Raw genomic sequence first — 26,310 nt, forward strand, 5'->3', positions numbered from 1 at the left:
TTTTACTTTGTCCCACTATGGGACTTTCACTTTTTTTATTCTGATCGCCTGCATAGCATAGGGATGGAGCACCATCCCTGTGCTATGCAGGCAGTCAGCGCTGCACAGTGAGAAGATTGTTTGGTCATGCACTGCGCATGACAAAAAAATCTTCCTGCTTCTCTGGTGACCCGGGTGTTGTCATGACGACATCGGGTCGTCATGGCAACACCCGGTAAGCCGCGGCAGACAGCGCTGGAGGCTGGAAGAGGAGGTGAGTATACCGATCACCTCCCCTTAGCCACCACAATGGTGCGATCGACGTCGATCGCAGCATTGTGGGGGTTAATGTGCCGGGAGCGGTGCGGGACCGCTCCCTGCACATAGTACCGGGTGTCAGCTGTGACAATCAGCTGACACCCAGCGGCGATCGAGCCCGCACAACCTGTGTGCGCGCGCGATGACGTACTAATACGGGTCAGGCTCTTAAGTCTCAGGGCACAGACGCGTATTAGTACGTCATGAGCTTTAAAGGGGTTAATGGCCCAAATCAAAACTTTTAGATCGCACCCAAGGACTGCCCAAAAAAAGCTTCCATCCACACAGGTAAGCTCACTTCTGTGTAGGTTTTGTGTGAACTGTCCATTTTTGCGTTTTAATTTAAAGCATTGTCTGGACAAATTCAGGACAGTTGGCAAGTATAAAAAAATGTTAACTACAATGTGTTGTCCAGGACTTATAAAGTTATGAGCTATCCTTAGAATAGGTCATTAAAGAGGTCCTGTCACCAGTTTCAAACATGGCCACTTTTTGCTATCATTTTATTCACACATCTCCCCCCGAGTATTCCATTTAAAAAAAAAAAAAAAAAATCTGCCATACAATCCCAGAGACTTATTTAGTGCTAATATGTATGATCTTTATCAAGGGGGGGAATTGCTCTCAGGGTAATAATGTACAGTACAGCAGCCTAATGGCATGCCCCAAGAGAATCCTGTGAGCAATGCCCTCTTGGTAAAAAAACATAAAAATTAGCACAAAATAAAAAGGTCCATATCTCTGGAACAGTATGGTGGATTTAAAAAGAAAACAAAAACCAGATTAACAACAAGAAAGGAATTTACTTTATAGTAATGGACATATTCCTGTAGTCAGCATTGGACTGGAGTGGTTTGGGCCCACAAGAGAAAATCATTCTTGGGGCCCACCATGCTTAAGGCTATGTGCCCACGATCAGGAGCAGCTGCGGGTTTGAACCTGTGTGTTTATTCAGTGTCAGACCCACAGCGTCCAGATGCTAGAGCATAGTGGATGGGATTTCTAGAAATTCCATGTCCACTATGCGTTTCTGTGCACCTGTGGGTCACCCTCGGAAACTGACATGCGGCGCGTCTTTCAGACCCGCAGCATGTCAATTTCTCTTGCGGATCCGCATGTGGACTTTCCCCATAGACTAACATTCATGAGGAAAGTCCGCAATTTGAAAAAAAAAAAATTGTGCCACTCATTTGCATAAATGTGGGCAGAAGCCACGCAACTGTTGTGCAGCGTAAGGGACCACAGGCAGCTCCGGATCGTGGAACTGTACCCTAAGGGCTACTAGCTGCAGAGTCTTCCTTTAGCTCCCATCTAGTCAAGCTGATAATCGGGGAATTATTTCCAACTATCGACCTGTCCAAACAATCACCGACAAATCAGCAAAACGCTCATTTGTCGGGTGCAATGATTTTTACGCTTGATTTAAAAACATCGTTCTCACATGACACATACACACCAGTCACAAACTAGACACATACACACAAGTCACCCACTAGTCACACACTAGACAGATACACACCAGTCACACACTAGACAGATACACACCAGTCACACACTAGATACATGCCACATACACACCAGTCACACACTAGACACATGACACATACACACCAGTCACACACTAGACACATGACACATACACACCAGTCACACACTAGACACATGATACATACACACCAGTCACACGCTAGACACATACACTCCAGTCACACACTAGACACATGCCACATACACACCAGTGATTGTCCGCCACAAAGCAACGCAAAAACTGTTCAACATCCTGGTTCTTTCTTTCAGTCTGTCCATTAGACTCAGGATGATAACCAGACGAAAATGACAAATGGACTCACAAAAAGCACGCCAAAAGTGAGCCACAAACTGAGGTCCTCTATCAGAAACAATATCCGTGGGAACGCCATGGAGCTTGACAATCTCCTTAACAAACGCCTTAGCGAGTGTCTTGGCACAGGGCAACTTAATGAATGGAACCAAATGACACATCTTACTAAAAAGGTCCACGACCACCCAGATGACAGTAAAACCCTCAGACACAGGAAGATCAGTAATAAAATCCATAGTGAGATGCGTCCAAGGCGCACTAGGAACCTCCAGAGGGCAAAGCAACCCCGCAGCAGGAGTATGTGAAGCCTTTGACCTAGCACACACAGTACACTGATGCACCCACTTGATAACTTCCTTCTGCCATCCAGGCCACCAAAAACTGCGACTGATAAGTCTCTTAGTCTCCGAAATTCCTGGATGACCTGCCAACCCAGACTCATGACACTCCACAAACAAATCTCTCCTAAAGGCTCTAGGCACGAACAACCTCCCATGGGGAGTGTTAGATGGAGCATCATCTTGAGCTTTCAGAATCCCATTCTCCAAAACGGAGTCTAAAGCCGCCACCACAACTCCTTTTTGTAAAATGCTCTCCTCCTCCTCGGCACCGACCGTAGGAGAGAAGCTGCGAGATAAAGGATCGGATTTAACATTCTTAGTACCAGGGATATAGGTAACAGAAAAATGAAACCGAGAAAAAAAAAGTGCCCACCTAGCTTGACGGGCATTCAAGCGCTTGGCAGCATCCAGATAGATCAAATTCTTATGATCTGTGAAAACCTGAATAGGAAATCTAGCACCTTCCAAAAAATGACGCCAATGTTCAAACGCAAGTTTAATAGCCAGCAACTCCCGATTTCCAACATCAAAATTCAGTTCGGTTTCCGAAATTTTTTTCGAAAAGAAGGCACAAGGATGTACTCCACCCTTGTTCTCCTGAGACAAAACTGCTCCGACCCCCACCGATGAAGCATCGACCTCGACCAAAAAAGGCTTGGTCTCATCAGGCTGCATAAGGATAGGGGCAGAACTGAACCTCTCTTTGAGATACTCAAACGTTTCAATGGCCTCAGTAGTCCACTGGGCCGTATTTTCACCTTTCCTGGTGAGATCGGTTAGAGGTTTAACAATTACAGAAAAATTCTTAATGAATTTCCTGTAATAATTGGCAAAACCCAAAAATCTCTGTATAGATTTCAAACCAATAGGCCTAGGCCATTCCTGCACAGCCTGAACCTTCACAGGGTCCATCTCAAAGCCCTCGCTGGAGACAATGTAGCTCAAAAAACTAATTTTCTGCACAGCGAACTCACATTTCTCCAGCTTAGCAAAGAGTGAATTATCACTCAATAACTGCAAAACTTCACGTGCACTCTGCCAATGGGACTCTAGATCTGGTTAATAAATCAAAATGTCATCCAAATACACAACCACATTCTTACCAATCAAAGGTCTCAAGATGTCATTAATAAGGTTCTGAAAAAATGCAGGTGCATTGGTAAGACTAAAAGGCATCACCAGATTCTGAAAATGACCTACTGGAGTGTTAAAAGCAGTTTTCCATTCATCACCCTCCTTCACACGTAATAAATTGTATGCCCCCCGGAGATCAATTTTGGAGAACTACTTGGCTCCCACTAACTGGTTAAACAAGTCAGGAATTAACGGTAATGGGTAGGAATTGCGTACGGTAATCTTATTAATTTCACGAAAATCCAGACATGGATGTAAACCGCCGTCCTTTTTTTTAACAAAGAAGAATCCAACTGCTACAGGCGACTTAGAAGGTCTAATGTGACCAGCATCCAGGCTAGTCTGTATGTACTCCTCCAAGGCCTTTCTTTCAGGGATAGTCAGATTAAACAAGCGACTTTTGGGAAGAGTAGCACCCGGAACAAACTCAATAGCGCAATCATAATCCCTATGAGGAGGTAAAACTTGTGACTCCTCCTCAAAAAAAACCCTCCAAAAATCTTGAATAGGTACCGGTAATTCCCCTTTTTCCACAGCCGTAATGCGACCATTACAACATTTATCATAGCACTTCGGACTCCAAGACTTAATCACATTAGTAGACCAGTCCAATAAAGGATTGTGCAGTCTTAACCAAGGCAATCCTAGAACAACTGGAGAGGGCAAATTATCCAAAACAACCAAGTCCAAAATTTCTTGGTGAACTCCATTGATAGTGAGAGGAAATGCAGCAGTCTTGTGAGTAATACATTTCAAAGGAGTGTTATCAATTGCAACCACAGAAATAGGTGATGACAAAGGTTTGGATTTCAATTTAAGGTTTTCCAAAAACCCTTTATCAATCACATTAAGTGTTGAACCACAATCCACAAATACCTGAAATTCAATCAAATCTCCCTGCAGAGTAGTACTCCCAGAAGGAAACACTCCTGCAGAGCGTAAACAGGCTATACAGGCGTAACTGACCTTTTTTTTTTCTTTACTTAAACGACGCTCACAATACTTAATACAATGGTCAGCTTTACCACAATAAAGACAGAATCCCTCGGCGAATCTCCGGTCTCTTTCCTGAGAGCGGAGTGACATCCCCCCAACCTCCATCGGTTCCCCACCGTCAGAGCAGATTTTCTGGGGACTGGGACCTGACATTACAGGAGTCTTTACCTCATTGAGCCTGCACCTCAGTCTCCTGTCAATACGAACAGCTAACTGCATAGCTTCCGGGAGAGTCTCAGGTGCAGGGAAAGCAATTAGCAAATCCTTAACCCTTTCACTCAGACCAGCAAGTAATAAACATCTCAGCGCCGGATCATTCCACTTAACTTCTGAAGCCCATCTCCTGAAGTGTGTGCAATAATTTTCCACATCATCTGACCCCTGATTCAAATGTCTAAGTTCTGATTCAGCAGATGAGATTCGATCAGGATCGTCATATAATAGCCCTATAGCAGAAAAAAATTCTTCAACAGACTTTAAACACGGATCATTAGGCTGGAGAGAAAAGGCCCACCCCTGTGGTTCATTGCGCAAAAGTGACATAATAAAACCAATGCGCTGTGATTCATTCCCAGAGAACCTTGGTCTCAAACGAAAATATAACAAACAAGCATTTGTAAAGGAAAAAAAATCTTGCTGTTTACAATAAAACACATCTGGCAGTCCTACCTTGGGTTCAACAAAATGCGCTCCAGGACAGCTACTCACGTGTTGCTCAAGATCGGCCACCTCCAGAGACAATCCCTGTAGGCGTTGAGCCAAATCCTAGAAGGAAACCATACTGATCCCCAAATTTCTTTCCTTTTAGTTTTTTTGGGCTGGACTTACTGTTATGATCTGCAACATGTACTAAGGAAAGATAGGGGAAAGCTGTCCCTACAGTAAGACTAAGCTGAATCCCTACGATGTAGCGGGCTGCCTGTTCCTAGTGAACAGACCCGCCTTAGTCCTCGGCTAATCTGAACGAAGACCTATAGAATTAAGGGAGGGGTCCCTAAAAGAACTAAGGACTGGGACAAAAAAAGGGGACACCTCCTAAACAGAAGTTGTTGCAGAACACAAAAAGACAAACTGACAAAAAGTACTAGAGGTCCCAGAGGACCAAGCGAACTTGACAGAGAAAGGCACAGAAGCACCAGGCTAGAGAAACAGTAAAACACTGAAGTCCAGCACAGCCAGAAAAGCGGAGCTGGAATATAAAGGCAGATGGTCACGTGACCGCAAACCACAAGATAGAAAAAACACACAGGAGGGTTCTAACAGGATGCCCTTTTTGCAATTTGCATCTAACTTCGAAATCTGTAAAAATTGGCCACATAATCATCAAGTTCAGGATTGCATTTCATTCAAGACCCGGTTTATTGTATATGTTATTTTTTGCCTGTGTAATCGGTTTTATATAGGTAAAACGATAAGGCCCTTATATGTGGGGTTTAGGGAACATTACAAATCTATCTCCTCTAGTAATGATGCAGGCATTTTAATCCAGCACATCCGTGAGGTACATAATGCAGATCCAAATGTAATGCAGTTTGCAGGTATAGAAAAGGTGTCCTGCCCCCCACGAGGTGGTAATCATTACAAACTACTTCTGATGAAAGAATCCAAATGGATTATACATACCTATGCGCAGGTTCCAATAGGATTTAACAAAAAGTTTGATATGTCTGTGTTTTTATAAAACCTCATCTATCAGAGGTTCCATGCAATTGATATGGTGTGGTGGTTGTTTTGTGTTTCTGTGGAGATTTGATTGCACAGGGGTGGAGGAGAGGGCTTAACATATATTAGTGTGCTCCTTACGTGTATCTCAGGACCCGTTGAAGCGCACACCAGCGCGAAATGACCATCGTCCTCCTTGGTGCTTTCTCCCTCCTTGCTGACGATTTTTAAAAGCTGTAAATAAAGATGTTGGATTTTAAAGGACCGGTGAGTGACACTTTTCTTCTTTTCCAAAAAACATTAAAATGTTGCAAGTCCTTCTGGATCCATAGGTTGGACACCCTTGAAAGAGGTTGAATAGAGATTATGAGATTATACGTTTCATTTGATCACTTTATTAATATACCTTTTCTTGTGTTTATCTACAGACATGCTGTTAGGCGTCAGTCTGTTACTGGATTTGAAATAGGTCCAGAGCCTTCTGTGGTCTACCTATTTTGGTCCAGCCATGGCTGATGCTGCTCAGCATTGTTGTCAGCCCCAACGCCTAGCTGGTCCACGAGATGTACAGATTGTCTCCCGGGTATTTGTGCCTAGCAACGTTAAGCATAGGTTGCGGAGGGAGACAGGGCTTTTGGAGTCTAAGTCCTCGATTCGCCGCACTGAGCATGCTCGTGACCTGGCGGATCGTGATTGGTGGTTTGGCACCCACCTGACCCGGTGACCTGACACCGCCTGATTGGTCCACGGGTGGCGTCACCAATGGCGGGTCGGTGGGCAGGGCTTAGTCTTTAAAAGGCCCGCCCACAAACATGGCGGCGCGCTCTGATCATTGAGCAGTTATGCTGATGTGTGGACGACTGTGTTCCACGTAGCTTCCATAGGCAGGTGTAGTGGAAATAGGCAGGTAGCTCCGTCTTGCAGTCTGGCTCTGCCATAGGGGTCACCTAACACCCCGACCGGCTGGAGGCACGTGTACCCGTCGGCGTAGTCACACATGCATCCTAGCACTGCCATTGTAGTCCCTGTGCTGTAACAGGACTACAGATAGTTTTTCTCCACCTATCTCTCATGTTGCTAACGGAGATAGTGCGTATTGCTATACCCGTTCCAGTGTGCAGTAACACGGAAGGGTTTATCATTTAAGTTGGTTGCTTTCCTTTTCACCCGGAAAGTGTTCGGCAGCAGTCCACCAGGCTGCATCGCGGACCCCGGGGTCGGTTGCGTTCCATTATAATAAAGTTGTCTGCAACCGCCCTCCTAACACACGCATAGGCTGATTTCCTCTCTTCACCATGTGAACAGGTATGGTGGCACATTATTATATCTTTTTCATTTTCTACCTTTCTATGGTTGGGAGTTTATTTTAGTTTGTTCATTTCATTGAAATATTGTAGTCACTTCTTCCCTTTGTTTATTTATTTTTAAATTTATATTTTTCATAATTTATTTTTCCTTTTTTTCTCTTCTCTTTTTCTAGAAGTCTAGACACCCCATTTAATAAGTCTAGTCATTCCCTGTTTTCTAGTACACACTGTACTGCTTTTCTATTATCCCTCATTCTCTTTCATCTTTCGTATATGCGGCGGTCCACTATATAAGACGCTCATCATCCCAGATATTTAGCGCCACTGCTCTAGCACGGTAGTGCATTTCTCCAGCGTCATATTCTGGGCTTTGGACCATCATATTCTCCTTTAAAGGAGTTGCCTGGTCTTTCTGTATAATTTGTCCTAGAAAGCACACCTAGTCATGTGAGCAGCTATCTCCTGATTCTGTAGGAACTGCTCATTCTCCGACTAGAGTTTTCCTGTCTGGCATAGACTGGTCGGTGATGTCACAACAGACACCACCCCCAGTCTCAGCCAGACCCTCCCCCTACCTCCTGTTCAAGCCTCTGTGCAGCTCACAGTGGATGCAGAAGGGGAGTGAACTCCGCTGATTGGATGAATTAGGAAGGAAAAGGCTTCTACATAGGTGAGTATAATGTGCTGTGTACATCCATCCCTTCCTCATCCTTCCATCCCTCATCCATCCATCCATCCCTCTCATTCATCCATCCATCCCTCATCCATCTACAAACAGATCACTATAGACTGAGGTCCTGCAGGAGCTGATGTGTATTATGTGGTATACAGTTGAAACTAGAAGTTTACATACACTATATAAAAAGACACATATGCATGTTTTTCTAAATATCTGACATGAAATCAGAACAAACCTCTCCCTTTTTAGGTCAATAAGGATTACCATAATTTTTAATATTTGCCAAATGGCAGAATAATGAGAGAGAGAGAATGTTTTAAAGAAGTAGTCCACTAATTTATATGAACCCCCCAATGTATCCCAACGGGGCACAGAAGTGTTTTTGTAAATACTTTGCGGTGCCTTTTCTGCCTCTGAGCGGCGCTATCGCTGGCCACTCAGAGGCATCACGTGACCCGTCACTGATGTCAAGTGAGACGTGACATCAGTGACGCACTCCCCGCATCCACCGCATGCTTTCCCAGTGAATGAGGAGAGGGAGAGTGCGCGGTGGATGCCGGGTATGACGTGCTGGGTAACCCTGCCCACAGCCCAGTGTCCACCGTGGATCGCAGAAGTGAGTAGCCCCTGCTGCAGCCGGAACTTGACGTGACATCAGCGGATGTGCACAGCACATGCGGATTATCATTGGCGAACATGGCAGGCCTTCTACCATGCGCTTTTTAAGCATTTCTGCAGCGTCTTTGCCGCTGCGGAAACACTTAAAAAACGCTTCGTGGGCACACAGCCTTATAGTTCAGTGGTATAGGTGCAGGTGGCAAGAAAAAAAAATGCATGTGAAGGATGGAGTGTCATTTCACAGTCTCCTTAGGCAAGAATGACTCCTGTCTTACCACCTAAAGCATAGGCTATGATTATTCTTATACAGTTGAATCAGAAGTTTACATACACTATATAAGAAGACACAAGGTATGCATGTTTTTCTCAATATCTGATATGAAATCAGAATAAACCTATCCCGTTTTAGGTCAATTAAAATTACCATAATTGTAATATTAGCCAAATGCCAGAATAATGAGAGAGAATGTTTTAAGGCATTTTTATTACTTATTGCAAAGTCGAAAGTTTACATACATTTCATTAGTATTTGGTACCATTGCCCTTAAACTGAATGACTTGGGTCAAACGTTTGGGATATCCTTCCACAAGCTTCTCACAATAGCTGGTCGGAATTTGGACCCATTCCTCCTGAGAAAACTGGTGTAACTGATCCAGGTTTGTAGGTCGCCTTGCTCTCACCTGCCTTTTCAACTTTGTCCATAAATTTTCAATAGGATTGAGATCAGGGCTTTGTGATGGCCACTCCAAAACATTCACTTTGTTATGCTTAAGCCACTTTGTTACCATTTTTGCAGTATGCTTCAGGCCATTGTCCATTTGGTAGACCCATTTCCGCCCAAGCTTTAACTTCCTGGCTGATGTCTTGGGATGTTGCTTCAGTATTGCCATATAATCTTCTTTTCTCATGATGCCATTTATTTTGTGAAGTGCACTAGTCCCTCCTGCAGCAAAACAACCCCACATCATGATGCTGCCACCCCCGTGTTTCAGTTGGGATGGTGTTTTTAGGCTTCCAAGCTTCTCCTTTTTTCCTCCAAACGTAAGGAGGTCATTATGCCCAAAAAGTTAAATTTTAGTTTCATCAGACCACAGGACATATCTTCAAAAATTAAGGTCTTTGTTCCTGTGTGTATTTACAATTATTAATCTGGCTTTTTTATGTTTCTTTTGGAGTAATGGCTTCTTCCGGGCAGAGTGGCCTTTTAGCCAATGTTGATACAGTACTCATTTCACTGTAGATATTGACACAATCTTACCAGCTTCCGCCATCATCTTCACAAGGTCTTTAGCTTTTGTCCTTGGGTTGATATGCACATGTCGTACCAAAGCACGTTCATCTCTGGGACACAGAACCCGCCTCCTTCCTGAGCGGTATGATGGCTAGATATTCCCATCTTGTTTATACTTGCGTATAATTGTTTGTACAGATAAACGAGGCACCTTCAGGTATCTTGAAATTATACCCAAGGATGGGCCAGATTTGTGCAAGTCCACAATTCTCTTCCTGATATCTTGGCTGATTTCTTTAGACTTTCCCATGATAATACACAAAGAAGCAGTATGTTTCAGGTGTGCATTAAAATACATCCACAGGTGTGTCTCTAATTAACTCAGATGTTGCCAAAAAACCTATCAGAAGCTTTCAAACAGATGACATCATCATATAGGCAGTCCAGAATTGTTTAAAGGCATAGTAATCTTAGTGTATGTAAACTTTTGACTTTGCAGTAAGTAATAAAAATGCCTTAAAACAATCTCTCTCTCATTATTATGGCAATTAGCAAATATTAAAAATGATAGTAATCCTAATTAACCTAAAAGGGAAAAGTTTGATTTCATGTCAGATATTGAGAAAAACAAGCATATGTGTCTTTTTATATAGTGTATGTAAACTTCTGGTTTCAACTGTATATGTATACACATCACTATAGACTGATGTTCTGCAGCAGCTGAAGTGTATTATGTGGTATATATGTGTATATTTGGAGTGCAGTGATTGTGCGGCTTTCCACAAATGAGTACACTGCTCTGTTATTTCCAATACTGGAGTGAGTGTGCAGTGGGCGGGCAGTGGGCACTGCTGGACAGTGAGGCCAGGCGGTGCCAGCTCTGGCTGTGAGGTTAAATAATATAGCATAGGTAGCGGTCAAGTTTGATAGGGCTGCAGGTAAACAAACTGGGTGCATCGAATGAAGTTAAATTCAGGAGGAAAGAAAGGCAGAAATAAAAAACAAAATTTAATGGGGTGTTGTATGTTACAATACAGCACAGATTAGCTTAAAAAAAAATTGGATTTCGTGGTCGGACAACTTCTTTAAGGTACCCTCGGTAAACAACTGTTTCATTTTATGAAGGTTAGTTCATAATGGTTTAGTATCATGCCCTCCAATAGGAGTTTCATAATACATAGTATTTAATTATTTTTTCAGCCTCCACAGCCATATTCTCTCTACTGAGCAGTAAACTGGTAAAACCAGCTTCTCTTCTCTTTTTTGTTTCTTTCTTTATTTGCATTACCATATGATTATCCGGCTGCTCCAGCCCCGTGAAATGTATTCAATTTACCTGTTGTACATTATGTCTGTTTTGATGGAGTGATATTCATTAATCTGCACTAGGCTAATACTTCATGATATATTTGACGTCAATTTTTCTAAATCCTCTGACAAATATATCTATTTGTTTGTTTGATATTTTAGTTAATTGCTTATTTGTCTGTATTTGATCCATGTACTTTGCAAAATGAACTTGGACATTTTTTCTTTCTTTGTGTAATTTACATTTTCTGTTGGTTATTATATCCATAGTTATGAAGGCCATAATCGGCCAAAACATCAAAAATTGCAAATAGTGGATAATCTGTATAATAAAAATCTATCATTTTTGCATCAACCTTGGAGTGCCAAATTCATCTCTTTACTTGTTTCTGGAAAACATCCAAAAAGTCAAAATCATCATTACACCAGTAGATGAACTCCCAGAGGCGTATAATTTCAAAATTGGGGTCAACTGAAGGAGGTTTCTGCTTTTCTGGGAGCTCTACAAGTGGAGTCTGCAAACTCTTCTAGAAAAATCTGTGTTCTAAAAGTCAAATAGTGCTCCTTCCCTCCTGAGTCTTGCTGTGTGGCCAAACAGTACTGTACAGCCACATATGGGGTATTGCCAGGTTCATGAGAAATTGTGCAACAAATGATGAGGTCATTTTTACCTATTTCCCCTTAATGTACAAGTATATTGAATATTAATTATTTATGTATTAATTTATATATATATTTCTCATTTTCTTTTGTTATTTATGTATGCTTATTTTCTCATTTATGTAGTTACCTGCGATGGCGTTTGATCTTGAGGCCAAGGAAGCATCTTGGAGGAATCAGGCCTCCTCATTTTTTTCAAACCTCTATTTCGATTGTTCCAAATGATGATTTCCAGACTATCTCAGAGGAACTTCTTAAGTTACATGAATCTTATATTCGGGTGTGGTGGAACGTTAATAGCTTAGAAGAATACTCAAAATTATCCATTATCCATAGAGGTTTACGTGTTCAAATTTTTCCTGCCTGGGAAGTGGATCAACAATTTAAAATGACTTGGGAAACAGGTCTAGCACAATGTTCTCAAATGATCTTAAAAATGTTTATAGAACATGATATGGCACTACTGATACAAATAAAGGAACAGATCAGAAAGTGTGAGTTTAGACTGAACTCATTTGATAAAACATCTTTAATACAGCCTTTCCTTACTAAACTCAAAGATACTGTGAAGATCTGAGGTTGTGGGTTGGAATAATCACCTAGGCAGGTTAACAATGTAACTATTTTGATTCCTTACGTCCACGGTCTTACAGTAGTTCCGGGTAGATGGTCACAATGCAATGTCCTCAGTACACAAGATCCCATCCTGGGGCCGATAGTTCCACTGCCCCCTACCAGACGATGTCCACTGTCTCCCAACTTTTGGTTGGCCCATAGCTTTTGTATCTCCTGCCGGTATAGTCAGCAGTCATAGCACATGCTCCTCCAGATGACAGATACCACAACCGTAGCACATGTATCCATCTCTAGTCAACAACAACCCCTCCATTTCCTCGTCAGTGTCCTAAATGCTCCAAGCCGCTCCTCTGGAATTGAGCCTGGCCCTAGGGAAACACTCCCTAAAGCTAACTGTGCATTGGTGGAGGTACTTTTCTCAGGCCGAGCCCAATCACTTGGAACTGCATGTGAGACCCCCTGTGGTGACGGCTCTACTGCGTTTAATATCCCCATTCACATAATGGGACTAGTGACTGGGAGAACAATGGCTTGAGGCCCCTGAAAAACTAACGAGAGTAATGGAATGATTGCTTTACCTGATTACCAATCTTGTTTCTGGCCTTATGTATGCATATGATCCAGCCTGCACGTCTTCCTCTGCTTACTACTGTAAGGCAGCGCTAGTCATCATGCTGGGGGACACTCGCTTCACCGGGTCATTTAAAGCACACATGCAATGCCTTTCCGGTATTTCACAATCCAGCAGTTTATTATTTATCATAAACCGCTCATAACCGAGTCCATCTCAGTGGCTCGCCGACATATTACACATATAATGTCCAAGAGCCTTTCCAGTGACAGATATGTCCACTTGGCTCCAGATACAGCCTTCAGCAAGGTAACAATATAAATGTCCACATCAAGCAGTGTTTTACCTTTGCCGGGTTTTAGCTGCTGCAGATTTGTTCTGCCACCGCTATGGCTTTACGGCTTTCCAGATGGGGGTCTCCAGCCCTCGTACCATCTAAAGCTACTGGCATCTCTTGCACACACAGGATCCAGCCTGTAACATCCCTGGCGGCGTGCTTGCATAGTGCACCACCTCCCACTATGCAAGACTGCAATCTTACCTGTCAGTCCAGCCTGCAAATCTTGCTCCAGTTCCTGCTGTGTGCATGTCTCTTGACTGACTGTTTAGGGCGGCGGCCCGGTTACTTCCTGATTCTTATAGCTGCTGTAGGTGCACCCCTAATGCATCTCCAGCCTATTGCTGTGAGTCACTGGATATTTAAACCCCCTCCACCCAGTAGGAGGTGCCTGAGCAACACTAACATTCAGTGTGCTCCTTGAATCTGAAGTTGCCAGGTCCAGTTCTGTGTCTTCTTGTCTGTTTCCGCCTTCTCTGGGGGCTGCATACCCAGACCTGTTATCTGTGCCTTCTTGTCCGTTTCCGCCATCTCTGGGGGCTGTATGCCCAGGCCTGTTCTTGTGTCTCCTTGCAGTAGAAGTTCCTGTCTGAACTGTGTCCTAGCCTGTTGTCTGTTTGTCTTTATGTCCGTACCTTCCCTTTTCCTGCAGTGTCTGAACCTGCATCTAACTCCTACTTGTTGTCTCTGTGCTTCTGGTTGTGAGTTTTGAGTCCACTCGCTACTTCATAGTAAGTACCTTGTGTGTATCTGGTTCTGCTTGTCCCTTTTCCCTTCCTCCGTATCTTCCTGTATTTTCCAGTCTGTTCCATGTGAACAGAGCCCTGTTCTCTCTGCCTTGTCCACCGCACCTGCGGTTTTGCTCCGCTCTGTCTTGCCCACCGCTCTGGCGGTTTCTCTCTGCTCTGACTTGCCCACCGCTCCAGCGGTCTCCCTCTGCTCTGCCTTACCCACCGCTCCGGCGGTTTCTCTCTGCTCTGACTTGCCCACCGCTCCGGCGGCTTCCCTCACTCTGCCTTACCCACCGCTCCGGCGGGTTCTCTCTGCTCTGACTTGCCCACCGCTCAGGCGGCTTCTCTCTGCTCTGCCTTGCTCACCGCACCAGCGGTTTCTCTCTGCTCTGACTTGCCCACCGCTCCAGCGGCTTCTCTCTGCTCTGCCTTGCCCACCGCTCCGGCGGCTTCTCTCTGCTCTGCCTTGCCCACTGCTCCGGTGGCTTCTCTCTGCTCTGCCTTGCCCACCGCTCCGGCGGTTCCGCTCTGCTCTGCCTTGTCCACCGCACCTGCAGTTTCTCTCTGCTCTGCCTTGTCCACCGCTTTGGCGGTTCTGCTCTGCTCTGCCTTGCCCACCGCACCTGCCATTTTCGCTCCGCTCTGCTTGCTCACCGCACCAGCAGTTCCTCTCTGCTCTGCCTTGTCCTCCACTCCGGCGGTTTCGCTTTACTCTGCTTGTCTACCGCATCTGCGGCTCTGTACCTGTCTCCCAGTCTGTACTGGAGCCTATCCAGCCTGCGCTCCAACCTGCTAGTATCTCCCGGTCTGCACTCCAGCCGTGCTTGCCAGTATCTCCCTGTCTGCATACCAGCCATGCGTGCCAGTGCCCACCTGTCTGCATACCAGCCGTGCTTGCCAGTGCCCACCTGTCTGCATACCAGCCGTGCTTGCCAGTATCCACCTGTCTGCATACCAGCCGTACTTGCCAATACCCACCTGCCTGTATGCCAGTCTAACCTGCCTGTTCCTGCATTCCCCAGTGTGGGTCAACAACTGTGACCAGGGTCTGACCTGGAGTCGCACCTGGTCCCTCTGCTCGGTTCCTCCTTGGTCCACGGAGTCGACTAGCCGCCGTGCGACGTTGGTCGGATCGGGTTGATACTTAGTTACGCCCCTCCAGGCACTCCTCGGTTCATGGTACAGTAGGATCACTAATCACGCTCACGCCAGTCAGTCCGGGTGCGAGCGTAACACAGCCTCTGCCTTTCAGGACTCTTGTCTTTCAAGCCTCTTGCCCTCCAAGGCTACTGGCATCGCTTACACATAAGGATCCAGCCTCTGCCTTTCAGGCTTCATCAGGCTTCACTAGGCCTCACTAGGCCTCACACTCTAACGGTGTCCCACATAGGGAACAGGCCTCACGTCTTTCACACTGTCTCAAAACTACCAGGGTTTATATATCCTCCAGTGCACACACAGGACCTGTGCTGATATCACAGTCATGTGATCAGACCTTCTGTGTGCACAGGATCTGTTCTGATGCCACAGTCATGTGATCAGACACCTGAGGGGGAGGTACATGGTCAGCCAAAACACACCCTGGACCATTACAGTAATGCCGCAAGCCGCTGCATTACACTATGGAAACATTGATTCCTGAAGCTGAACACTTTCCATGAGAGATTTGTGTCCTTAAACTGACGTGCAAGCAAATCTCTAATAAAACACAGCAAGCAAAACTCTAATAAAACACAACAATAAGATCAACGTACTGGAAAAAGTCTGCATCCTTTAGAGTTGTGGATTCCGCTCTATGTCCATTGGTCCTGCAGTCTTTAGTCAGTGGTCAGCTCCTCACAGATACTATTGACCATTACAAAACATCTACTGTACAATTTAACATTTTTTTAGTTTTAATTATGTTTAGAATTACCAATTAGTTCTTACTATATTTGGTCTATATGTAGAGCAAGGCGTCCCGGTTATTTGTCCTGTGTTATTGGACATAATGTATATTGCTTCTTTCCCTGCATCCCACCACGATGTGCTTTGCTGCTCTACTCTGTCTCCGCTGACAGCATATCATGCAACATTATTTCCTGTTATGCGCTTCAGAGTAACACTCATGCCATCTTGCCCTTTGACACACTGGGTAAGCAACATCACGTGCGTACCTACGTCATTTCCAGCGGTGCGGTCAACCTTAACACGCACGCCGCCGGTGCACTACCATATTCCATGACCTCCTTGACTGCATACCTTGTACTCACGTCATCCTGACAGGTAATTATTAGGGTTGAGCGAGTATGTTCTGTCCGAATATGCTCGGGCCGAGCTCCGAGTATTTACAGCTGCTCGGTGATAAGGTTGAATCGCTCACGTCTGCATGATTTGCTACTGTTTGACAGCTTTATTACATGTGAGGAATGTGTAAGAAATAGACATTCCTCACATATAGTAAAACTGTCAAACAGTCGCAAATCATGCACAAAGGAGCGATTTAACCTTATCACCGAGCAGCTATAAATACTCGGAGCTCGGCCCGAGCATACTCGGCGAAAGGGTTAATAGAACATACTCGCTCAACACTAGTAATTATCTCTTAAGCATATATGTCCAGGACACCTTCTATTTATATCAATCCTTCACAATGCACTGGCACTTTACCCCTGAGTAAGCTACACTATTGTGGCGTAACACGTGGAGTCCATGACTCTCTCCCTCCCTCTATTCTATATTGTGGGTTGCATACCCTGTGGTTCATATGAATGATTTATCTTGATAAGATATTTATATTATAACCTTTTTTCTTCAACACTCCACTAAGGTTTACATTATTACAGGCACTTTTGTGTATTTCACACTTGATCTAAATGGTATAGTTGTTTAGCTGAGCCTTGGGTAACCCCTGCTTATTATATTGAATCTCTTGCATGTATTTTTTCTGCTTTGGCAGTCACTCTTTTCTACCCTGTTTATTATGACATGGTGATCGTGCTTTGTCTTAAAAGGTATCCCCCAACTTTTATGTCTGTTTTTAATTGTTTTTATATTTATTCTTGTATTTGTTTTTGGTATCAATAAAGTATCTTTTCATTTTTTGGACATTTGGCTTGTGTTATTTTGGGTTTTTGGTGCCTGATATACACCCACCCTCTCTCTACTCAGTATAGGCTCTCCAAATGCGATATGGCCTCCGCAATCTATTCCAGACAATTTTGCACTCCAAAAATTGAATATCGCTCCTTCCCTTCTGAGCCCTGCCGTGTTCCCAAACAAGAGTTTCTGACCACATATGGGGTATCGGCGTACTCAGGAGAAATTGCATAACAAATTGTATGGTCCATATTCTCCTGTTACCTTTGTGAAAATGAAAGATTTGGGGCTAAAACAACTGCTGGCTCGTTACTTCTGATTATAGCCAATGAGAGAGCGCACTGTCATTGTGCACATCGCACAGTGACAAGAATCTACTGAACATTCATCGAAATTAACATCTGACACCTGCTCAGTAGAGTAGGGACTAGCCCAGACCCTGAAACGAAGGTCACTAAAGTTTTGTTTCCAGGAGGGGGCATATGCTGTGGCAGTGACTGCAGCCTCTGTCCCCTGATGACGCTTTACTTGAGTATCCCAGCATACACTGATGATTCTCAACTGAGCATCATCAAAAGGAAGTGGAAAAAATAAATAAATCAGTTAGATAGTGTAGTTAGGGAAGGATAGGGACTTTTTAATTAACGTATATTATAAAATAGATTAGATTATAGCAGAGGTCCCCAACCGCCGGTCCGCGGACCAGGACCGGGCCGTTGGGGTTTTTCAGCCGGTCCGCGGCGCCGCTGACAGCTAGCTCCGCGGCCCTGCGCCTGGTCAGAGCTCGCTCTGTGTGGATTTATAATGTTTTCTGCCATAGCCGTGACAGCTCGCAGCTCCCGGCAGAGAACATTATGCAGGACGGGGTGGGGCGCCGGGCGGGTCTTAGTGACGCAGCCCTCTACAGCACAGCATGGTACCTGTTGTACGTCACGGGGCGGGTCTTAGTGACGCGGCCCTCCTGCACAGCATGGTGTGTTCCTGACGGGGTGGGGCGGCAGGCTCTCCTCACTGACACGCCCCCGGCAGAACATGTTATGTGGGGCGTGCTGGGGCAGCAGACTGGCTTCAGTGACGCGGCTCCCGGTACCGGTGTTCAGTGTGTAGCGCTGCTAAGCAGCAGCGCTGTATACACTGACGCTCAATGTACAATGCTGCTACTTAGCAGCGCTGTACACCGAGGTCCCGCCAGCATCCTCCCCATACAGCGCTGTCTGGTGCATATAGCAGTGCTAGTAGCAGTGCTGTACACTGAGGCTATGTGCCCACGTTGCATTTATGAAGCAGAAAATTTCTGCTTCATTTCTGCAAGTCCTCTCCCGGAAAAATGCATGCGGAATTCCGCACGCGTTTATCGCGCATTTTTCGCGCGTTTATCACGCGTTTTCCACATGCGGAATTGCCTTGCGTTTTTTATGCATTGAACAAAGGCAATTCTGCTTGCGGAAACGCAAAATTAAATGACATGCTGCGGATTTTTGAACGCAGCATAAACGCTGCGGAAAAATCCGCAGCATGTGCATAGAACTTGCGGAATCCCATTGGGGACCATGGGGTGCGTGTTACCAAGCGTTTTACAAGCGTTTCCGCTGCGGAAATTCCGCATCAAAAACGCTTGAAAAATGCTACGTGGGCACACAGCCTGAAACTCAATGTACAGTGCTGCTACTCGCAGAATGTGCTCAGGCAGGAGCAGGGACAAGCAGGTCATGTGTGTCCAGCGCTCCTTCCCCTCCTGCTAGCTGCGAGTTGGAGGGGGAGGGGCTCTGGATGCTAATGGGCAGCTAGATATGACGTCAGGTGTCCCACCCTTATGACTCCTGTAGCTGTGTTCTGGTGTCGTGCGGCCCAGCAGCAGATTTTCTGGTTAAAGTGAAAAAAGCAAATAACAGTGAAAATTCATAGCAGCAGTGGCTGTGTCCAGTAGCAGCAGTAGTGGTCATCATCATCAGTGCCCGTCTCCAGTAGCAGCAGTAGTGGTGGTCATCATCATCAGTGCCCGTCTCCAGTAGCAATAGCCATCTTTCTGTGTTAGGGGCCCACTACGCCTTCACCTCTAACCCTTGTAAAATGAGTAAAAAACAAACATCACTGAAGAGCTTCTTTGAAAAGGAAGAAAGACCCAATGAGACAGATGAAGACTCCATGACTGCTAAAAAAAAGAAAGCTGCATTTAAAAGAAAATACAATGAGTCCTACTTAAATTATGGGTTCATCGCAACTGGCGATTCACATGCCCCAAGCCCACTCTGTCTGATATGTGGCGACCGGCTATCCAACGAGGCCATGAAGCCTTCAAAACTGGTTCGCCACTTACAGACCAAGCACCCTGCATCAAAAGACAAGCCTTTGGAGTTTTTTGAAAGAAAAAAACGCGAACACGAAGGACAGAAGCAATTATTAAAGGCCACCACATCAACAAATGTGTCTGCTCTGAGAGCATCATTCTTAGTGGCTAACCGCATTGCCAAGGCTAAGAAGCCCTTCACTATTGGTGAAGAGTTGATCCTGCCTGCCGCTAAGGACATTTGCCAGGAACTTTTAGGAGAGGCTGCGGTTAAAAAAGTGGCACAGGTTCCTCTTTCAGCGAGCACTGTCAGTAGACGAATTAATGAAATAGCAGAAGACATCGAGGTACAATTGTTGGAGAGGATTAATGCGTCACCATGGTACGCAATCCAGGTTGACGAGTCTACTGACGTTGACAACAAGGCAATGATGCTGGTTTATGTGCGATATATTTTTCAGGAGGATGTGCATGAGGATATGTTATGTGCATTATTGTTGCCAGCCAACACCACAGGTGCAGAACTATTCAAGTCTTTGGATGATTACATATCAGGAAACCTAAACTGGTCATTTTGTGTCGGTATATGCACAGACGGAGCAGCTGCCATGACTGGACGGCTTTCTGGTTTAACTACCCGGGTCAAAGAGGTTGCGTCTGAATGCGACTCTACGCACTGTGTCATCCATAGAGAAATGCTGGCAAGCCGAAAAATGTCACCTGAACTTAACAGCGTTTTGCAAGATGTGATTAAAGTTATTAATCACATAAAAGCACATGCCCTTAACTCACGTCTGTTCGAGCAGCTCTGTGAGGAGATGGACGCGGAGCACAAACGTCTTTTCCTACACACAGAAGTCAGATGGCTTTCTAAAGGTAGAGCACTGGCCAGAGTTTTTGAGTTACGAGACCCGCTTTATAGATTTCTTTTAGAAAAAGAATCGCCACTTGCAGCACATTTCAGTAGTAAGGAATGGGTCACAAAACTTGCTTACTTATGTGACATATTCAACTTTTTGAACGAACTTAATCTGTCACTTCAGGGGAGAATGACAACTGCCTTCAAGTTGGCAGATAAAGTTGCTGCATTTAAAGCCAAACTGGAAGTGTGGGGACGGCGAGTGAGAACAGGGATATTTGACATGTTTCAAACATTAGCAGGAATTTTGGAAGAGACCGAGCCTGAGCCTTCATTCTCCCAGCTGGTGCATGATCACCTATCTCAGCTTTCAGAAGAGTTTGAGCGCTATTTTCCGACCACAAAAGACCCACGAACTAGGAAGGAATGGATTCGCAACCCATTTGTGAACAAGCCAGGTGAATCGACCTTGTCCGTGCTTGAAGAAGACCAACTGCTTGAGATTGCAAATGATGGTAGCCTTAAAAGTATGTTTGAGACTTCAAATCTCCCAACATTCTGGATTAAAGTCCAGGCTGAATATCCTGGGATCGCCACCAAAGCACTGAAAACTCTGCTTCCTTTTCCAACATCCTATCTTTGTGAAACTGGGTTTTCTGCCATGACAACAGCAAAAACGAGATTACGGAGTAGACTGGACATAAGGAACACACTTCGGGTTTCACTGTCTCCCATCACCCCTAGATGGGACCGTCTTGTTGCAGGAAAACAAGCCCAGTGCTCCCACTGATCCAGGGAAACAAGCCTGGTGCTCCCACTCATTCTGAACCTATGGTAAGTTGAATCACATTCTCATTATAAATGTCATAATTATATGATAAGTATGCACTAAGCTCCACCCCTCCATAACCCCACCCCCATATGACCAAAGCCCCGCCCCCACCCCCACCGGGCCATGGAAAACTGGTCTTGCATAAAGCCGGTCCCTGGTGCAAAAAAGGTTGGGGACCTCTGGATTATAGGATTAAATAGATATTCATTTAGAATGAAAATTAATTTGTTTCAGACCACTCCTTTAAAAGTAGGAAATCAGAAATAGAGATGAGCGTTGTTCTACTCGAACTGTTCGCCAATCTCAAATTCGAGCTGTTTTGGGCGGTGTTCGAGCCGGTCGGCGAACACGAACAATTTGAGAAAAATTCGGCTGTTCGAGGTTATGTTCGATAACTGTTCGTGCACCAAAATCATAACTGGATTTTTTCTCAGTAATGATGAAAATTAATGTTAATACGCAGTTTGAGTGTACAGCGGGGCGGGGGGAGGGGCAGGGGATGGATCTCTGCAGGAACAATGAAGATCTCCATTTTTTTTTCTCTTTCCCGCATTTGCAGTGGGGAGGTGCAATCTGTCAGCCTATCAGCAGCGCACACACGGAGCGAAGTGCTTTTTTTCACACAAGCAAGGGCATGTGTGATTGGCAGTGTATGTCACATGTCCTTGCCCTATAAGACCAAGCCATTTTCCCCGTCGCCACCATTTTCTCACTGCTGCAGCTGCGTGTTAGACGGCACCGCTGTTGCTGTGTGCGCTATACCTTGTTAATTTCAAGCCAATTTTCGCACAAATATACAGATAGCTTGGGAGTAGGGAATAGTTGTGATTGCAGTCCTTTTAAGGACTAGGTTACAGCATTTCCTACGACTTTTATCAGGCAGGTCTGTGCTCTTAAATAGATAGATTGTGGGAGTAAAGACTAATTGTAATTGGAGTCCTTTTCAGGACTAGGTTACATCAGTTCCTATCAGTTTTTGCCAGGCAGGTCTGTGCCAGTGCTGTGCAAGTTTTTTTCACAGCATTTGGCTGAATCTAGCAAAGCTAATCCTTTTTGGCCTATTGCAGAGTGTGTTAGTCAGTGGAGTAGCCTATCTGTGTTGCAAGATATACCACCTGTGTATAGAATACCAATTTTTTTACTGCACCTAGTGAAGTAAAATCTTTTGGGCATAGCATCATTCTATTAGTCCATCTATACTGACCTCCATCAGGTTGCAAATTAAAAATAATTTTTTTCTGCATCTAGCTCTGAAAAAATATTTGGGCTTCTAGCAGTGTGTGGGACTTGGTCTATTAGTCCATCTATACTGACCTCCATCAGGTTGCAAATTAAAAATAATTTTTTTCTGCATCTAGCTCTGAAAAAATATTTGGGCTTCTAGCAGTGTGTGGGACTTGGTCTATTAGTCCATCTATACTGACCTCCATCAGGTTGCAAATTGAATAAAAAAATTTTCTGCATCTCGCTCTGAAAAAATATTTGGGCTTCTAGCGGTGTGTGGGACTTGGTCTATTAGTCCATCTATACTGACCTCCATCAGGTTGCAAATTAAAAATAATTTTTTTCTGCATCTAACCCAGCCAATAGTTTTGGCCTAATACCACAGTTTGGCCACTCAGCTCTGCTCGGTTACCATCCATTGTTTTTTTGTGCAAACAACTCCAGAGTTGTGAATTAGTTAACCACCAAAATGAGTGGAAAAAGGCCTGCTGCTGGTGGAAAGGGGAATAGGCGTGTTGGGAAGGGGAAAAAAGGTTGTGTCCGTGGGGTAGGTGCAGAAGAAAGACCATCTTCCAGCCAAACTAAAATGTCTACTTCTTTTAGCGGACAATGTGATAAGATCCCTTTCTTACGGCCACGCCAATCGCTACAAATTCCAGATGAGGCACAAAAACAGCAGGTGCTTCAACGGATATCAAGTGCTCCTTTAAGTGGGCTCTCCTCCACATCAACTTCAACATCACAAATACTCCAGTCCTCAAAGGTGTCACCCAAATCGCACTTGCTTCCTCACAGCTCCCAAATCTCCAGCTGCCCGTCTGAGTATGAGGTAGAACAGATGGTTGAGTCTGCAGAGCTGTTTACTCATACTATAGCCTGGGAATCAGAGGTCGACTCCAGCGCTTCTGTGAATCCAGACGAGGAAATGATCTGCACTGATGCCCAGAATCTTTATGAGTCGGATCCAGGACCAGACGCAGAAGGTTCTGACCATAATGTAGACCCTCATTCCCAAACTGTAACTCCTGTTGGTGGAGACAATGAGGAAGACGATGATAAGACTCAAATACCTGATTGGAGCGACAACTTTAGTTTTTTGTCAGGGCAGGAACAGGTTGGCTCTGAGGACGACGGGTGTGATAACGCACAGGGTGATGATGATGAGGTCGGAGATCCCACTTACTGTCAACCCACAGTCAGCCAAGAGATGAGGTCAGCAGAGGAGGTGGAGGAAGATGCTAGTGACGACGAGGTCAGGTTGCGCCTTCCTGGACAGAGACGTAGTACTGGAAGCACGTCAACAACTGCATCCTCAAACACAACTCTGCCTCTCACCACAAGTCGTGGTGGCTCTTCAGGTCGCATGGGTGCTAAGCCTTGCATAGCCTGGGCATTTTTTCAGATCGATAAAGATGACCCAACTCGTGTTATCTGTAACATTTGTCAGCAAAAGCTAAGTAGAGGCCAAAAAATACATAGTTTGAGTACTTCATGCATGAACCGGCACATGGACATGAAGCATAAGTTGCAGTGGGAAGCTCAGTGTGCTACAATGCGGTCTAGCCGGCCGGGCCAACCACCGTCTGCCATATCTTGTGCATCCGCGGCCTCTTCATCCTCTGTGACTGGGGGGACAGCAGTCACACCTGTTTTGGGGCGCAGACCTGCCACCTCTTTACCCGCAACAGCCAGCGTGATTGGCAGGTCATCATTTTCTTTGGAGGTGGTAACACCAGCTGGTCTTGAGCGCTGTCCGACATCGATAGCACCACCTTTGGATCAAGGCAACCTAACATGTCCGCCTGCATCTTCCTCACAGACCGGCAGTTTGCCGGGGACACCCTTATCAACCCCGTCTAAGCACAATAGCCAGCCCTCGGTCCCTCAGATGTGGACAAGTAAAAGACCATTTCCTCCTAGCCATGAGAAAGCTAAGAGGTTGAATTTCACCATCTGCAAGCTCTTGGCTACAGAAATGCTGCCTTTCCGCCTGGTGGACACAGAGGATTTTCGAGACCTTATGTCCGTCGCAGTGCCCCAGTACCAGATGCCCAGTCGGCACTACTTCTCAAAGAAAGGTGTGCCTGCGCTCCACCAGCATGTCGCACACAACATCACCGCTTCTTTGAGAAACTCTGTGTGTGACAGGGTGCATTTCACCACAGACACTTGGACGAGTAGGCATGGACAGGGGCGTTACATGTCGCTGACTGGGCACTGGGTAACTATGGTGACAGCAGGACAAGGGGCTGCTGTCCAAGTCTTGCCGTCCCCACGAGTTGTGCGTCAATCCTCTTTATGTCATTTTTCCTCCACTGCTTCTGCCTCCTCAACCTCCTCTCGGTCTTCCACCTGCACCCAAAGCCTGTCTGGTCATGCCACAAGCTTTCTAACTGCGCAGAAGGGATCCTGCACACCTCCTTACTATGCTGGCAGTAGGGCTCAACGTCATCAGGCGGTTTTTACATTGAAATGTCTGGGAAATGTGAGTCACACAGCTGAGGAGTTGTGGTCAGCTCTGGAGAACCAATTTCATGAATGGTTGTCTCCACTGGACCTGAAACCAGGGAAGGCCGTGTGCGACAATGCTGCAAACCTGGGTGCGGCCCTTCGCCGGGGCAATGTCACACACGTGCCTTGTATGGCTCACGTGTTGAACCTGGTTGTCCAGCAATTTTTAGCCCACTATCCCAGACTAGATGGCCTTCTGCAGAGGGCACGGTCGCTGTGTGCTCACTTCCGCCGTTCGCATCCCGCAGCTCAGCGACTTACATCTCTACAGAAGTCGTTGGGCCTGCCACTTCACCGGCTAAAATGCCATGTGCCTACCCGGTGGAATTCAACTCTGCACATGTTGCAGCGACTGTGGCAGCACCGACAAGCCCTGGTGCAATACGTTCTGACGTATATCCTGGGCCAACGAGATTCAGAGGTGGGGCAAATCACGCTGGAGGAGTGGTCTCAGATCAGGGACCTATGCACCCTTCTGCACAGTTTTGAAATGGCGACGAAGATGTTTAGTGCTGACGATGCCATTATCAGCATGACTATTCCGGTGATTTACATGCTGGAGCACATGTTAAACAGAATTCGGAGTCAGGTGGTGGCACAAGAGGAGGTGGAGGAAGTAGAGGAGGAGGAGTTGTATGCGGAAGGGCTAACATCTGCAAGGTCCAGACGGTCGGCAGCACCAAGGCGGCAGGCATGTGAGGGTGGGGGAGATGATTTTACCAGGGCGCATGGTAGCAGCCAAACTAGTGAGGAAGGTGCAGGAGCCCAGGAAGAAGTGGAGGACGAACTGATGGAAGACTCATCAGATGAGGGAGACCTTGATCACATTTCTGTTGTGCGAGGTTGGGGGGAGAGGACAGAGGAAGGAAGCATGATTGCTACCTCGCCACCAACACAACAGGGACTTGGTGCTCCTGGATGCGCAACACACATGAGTGCCTTCTTGCTGCACTACCTGCAACATGACCCTCGAATTGTGAGAATTAGAAATAATCCTGACTACTGGGTTGCCACACTGTTAGATCCCCGGTACAAAAGTAAATTTGCAGAAATTATTCCTGCCATAGAAAGGGATGCACGCATGCAGGAGTATCAGCAGAGACTGTTGCAGAATCTTACATGTGCTTTTCCACAAAATACCAGTGGTGCACGTAGTGAATCTCACAGTTCCAACTTGCCAACCGTGGGACCGTCAAGTGTTCAGCACTCAAACCATAACAGAACCACAGT

At 45.6% G+C, this 26,310-nt stretch overlaps 1 protein-coding gene and 1 long non-coding RNA gene across 2 annotated transcripts in view; both read left to right on the forward strand.

Moving 5' to 3' along the window:
- LOC141166516 (uncharacterized) overlaps positions 1–12,550 on the forward strand; it is a 69,910-nt gene extending 57,360 nt beyond the window's left edge. Inside the window, exon 3 of the long non-coding RNA XR_012251315.1 lies at positions 12,201–12,550. This is a non-coding gene — a long non-coding RNA (uncharacterized lncRNA). The remainder of the gene's footprint in view (positions 1–12,200) is intronic.
- Positions 12,551–19,437: 6,887 nt separating this feature from the next.
- LOC141167305 (SCAN domain-containing protein 3-like) overlaps positions 19,438–26,310 on the forward strand; it is a 136,748-nt gene continuing 129,875 nt past the window's right edge. The window contains exon 1 of the mRNA XM_073654732.1: positions 19,438–21,231. Coding sequence (XP_073510833.1) covers positions 19,438–21,231 — 1,794 coding nt within the window. The remainder of the gene's footprint in view (positions 21,232–26,310) is intronic.

The sequence above is a fragment of the Phyllobates terribilis genome, unplaced genomic scaffold (assembly GCF_046119375.1).
Source record: "Phyllobates terribilis strain yellow unplaced genomic scaffold, ASM4611937v1 Scaffold_11__3_contigs__length_659146591, whole genome shotgun sequence".
Lineage (NCBI taxonomy): Eukaryota > Metazoa > Chordata > Amphibia > Anura > Dendrobatidae > Phyllobates > Phyllobates terribilis.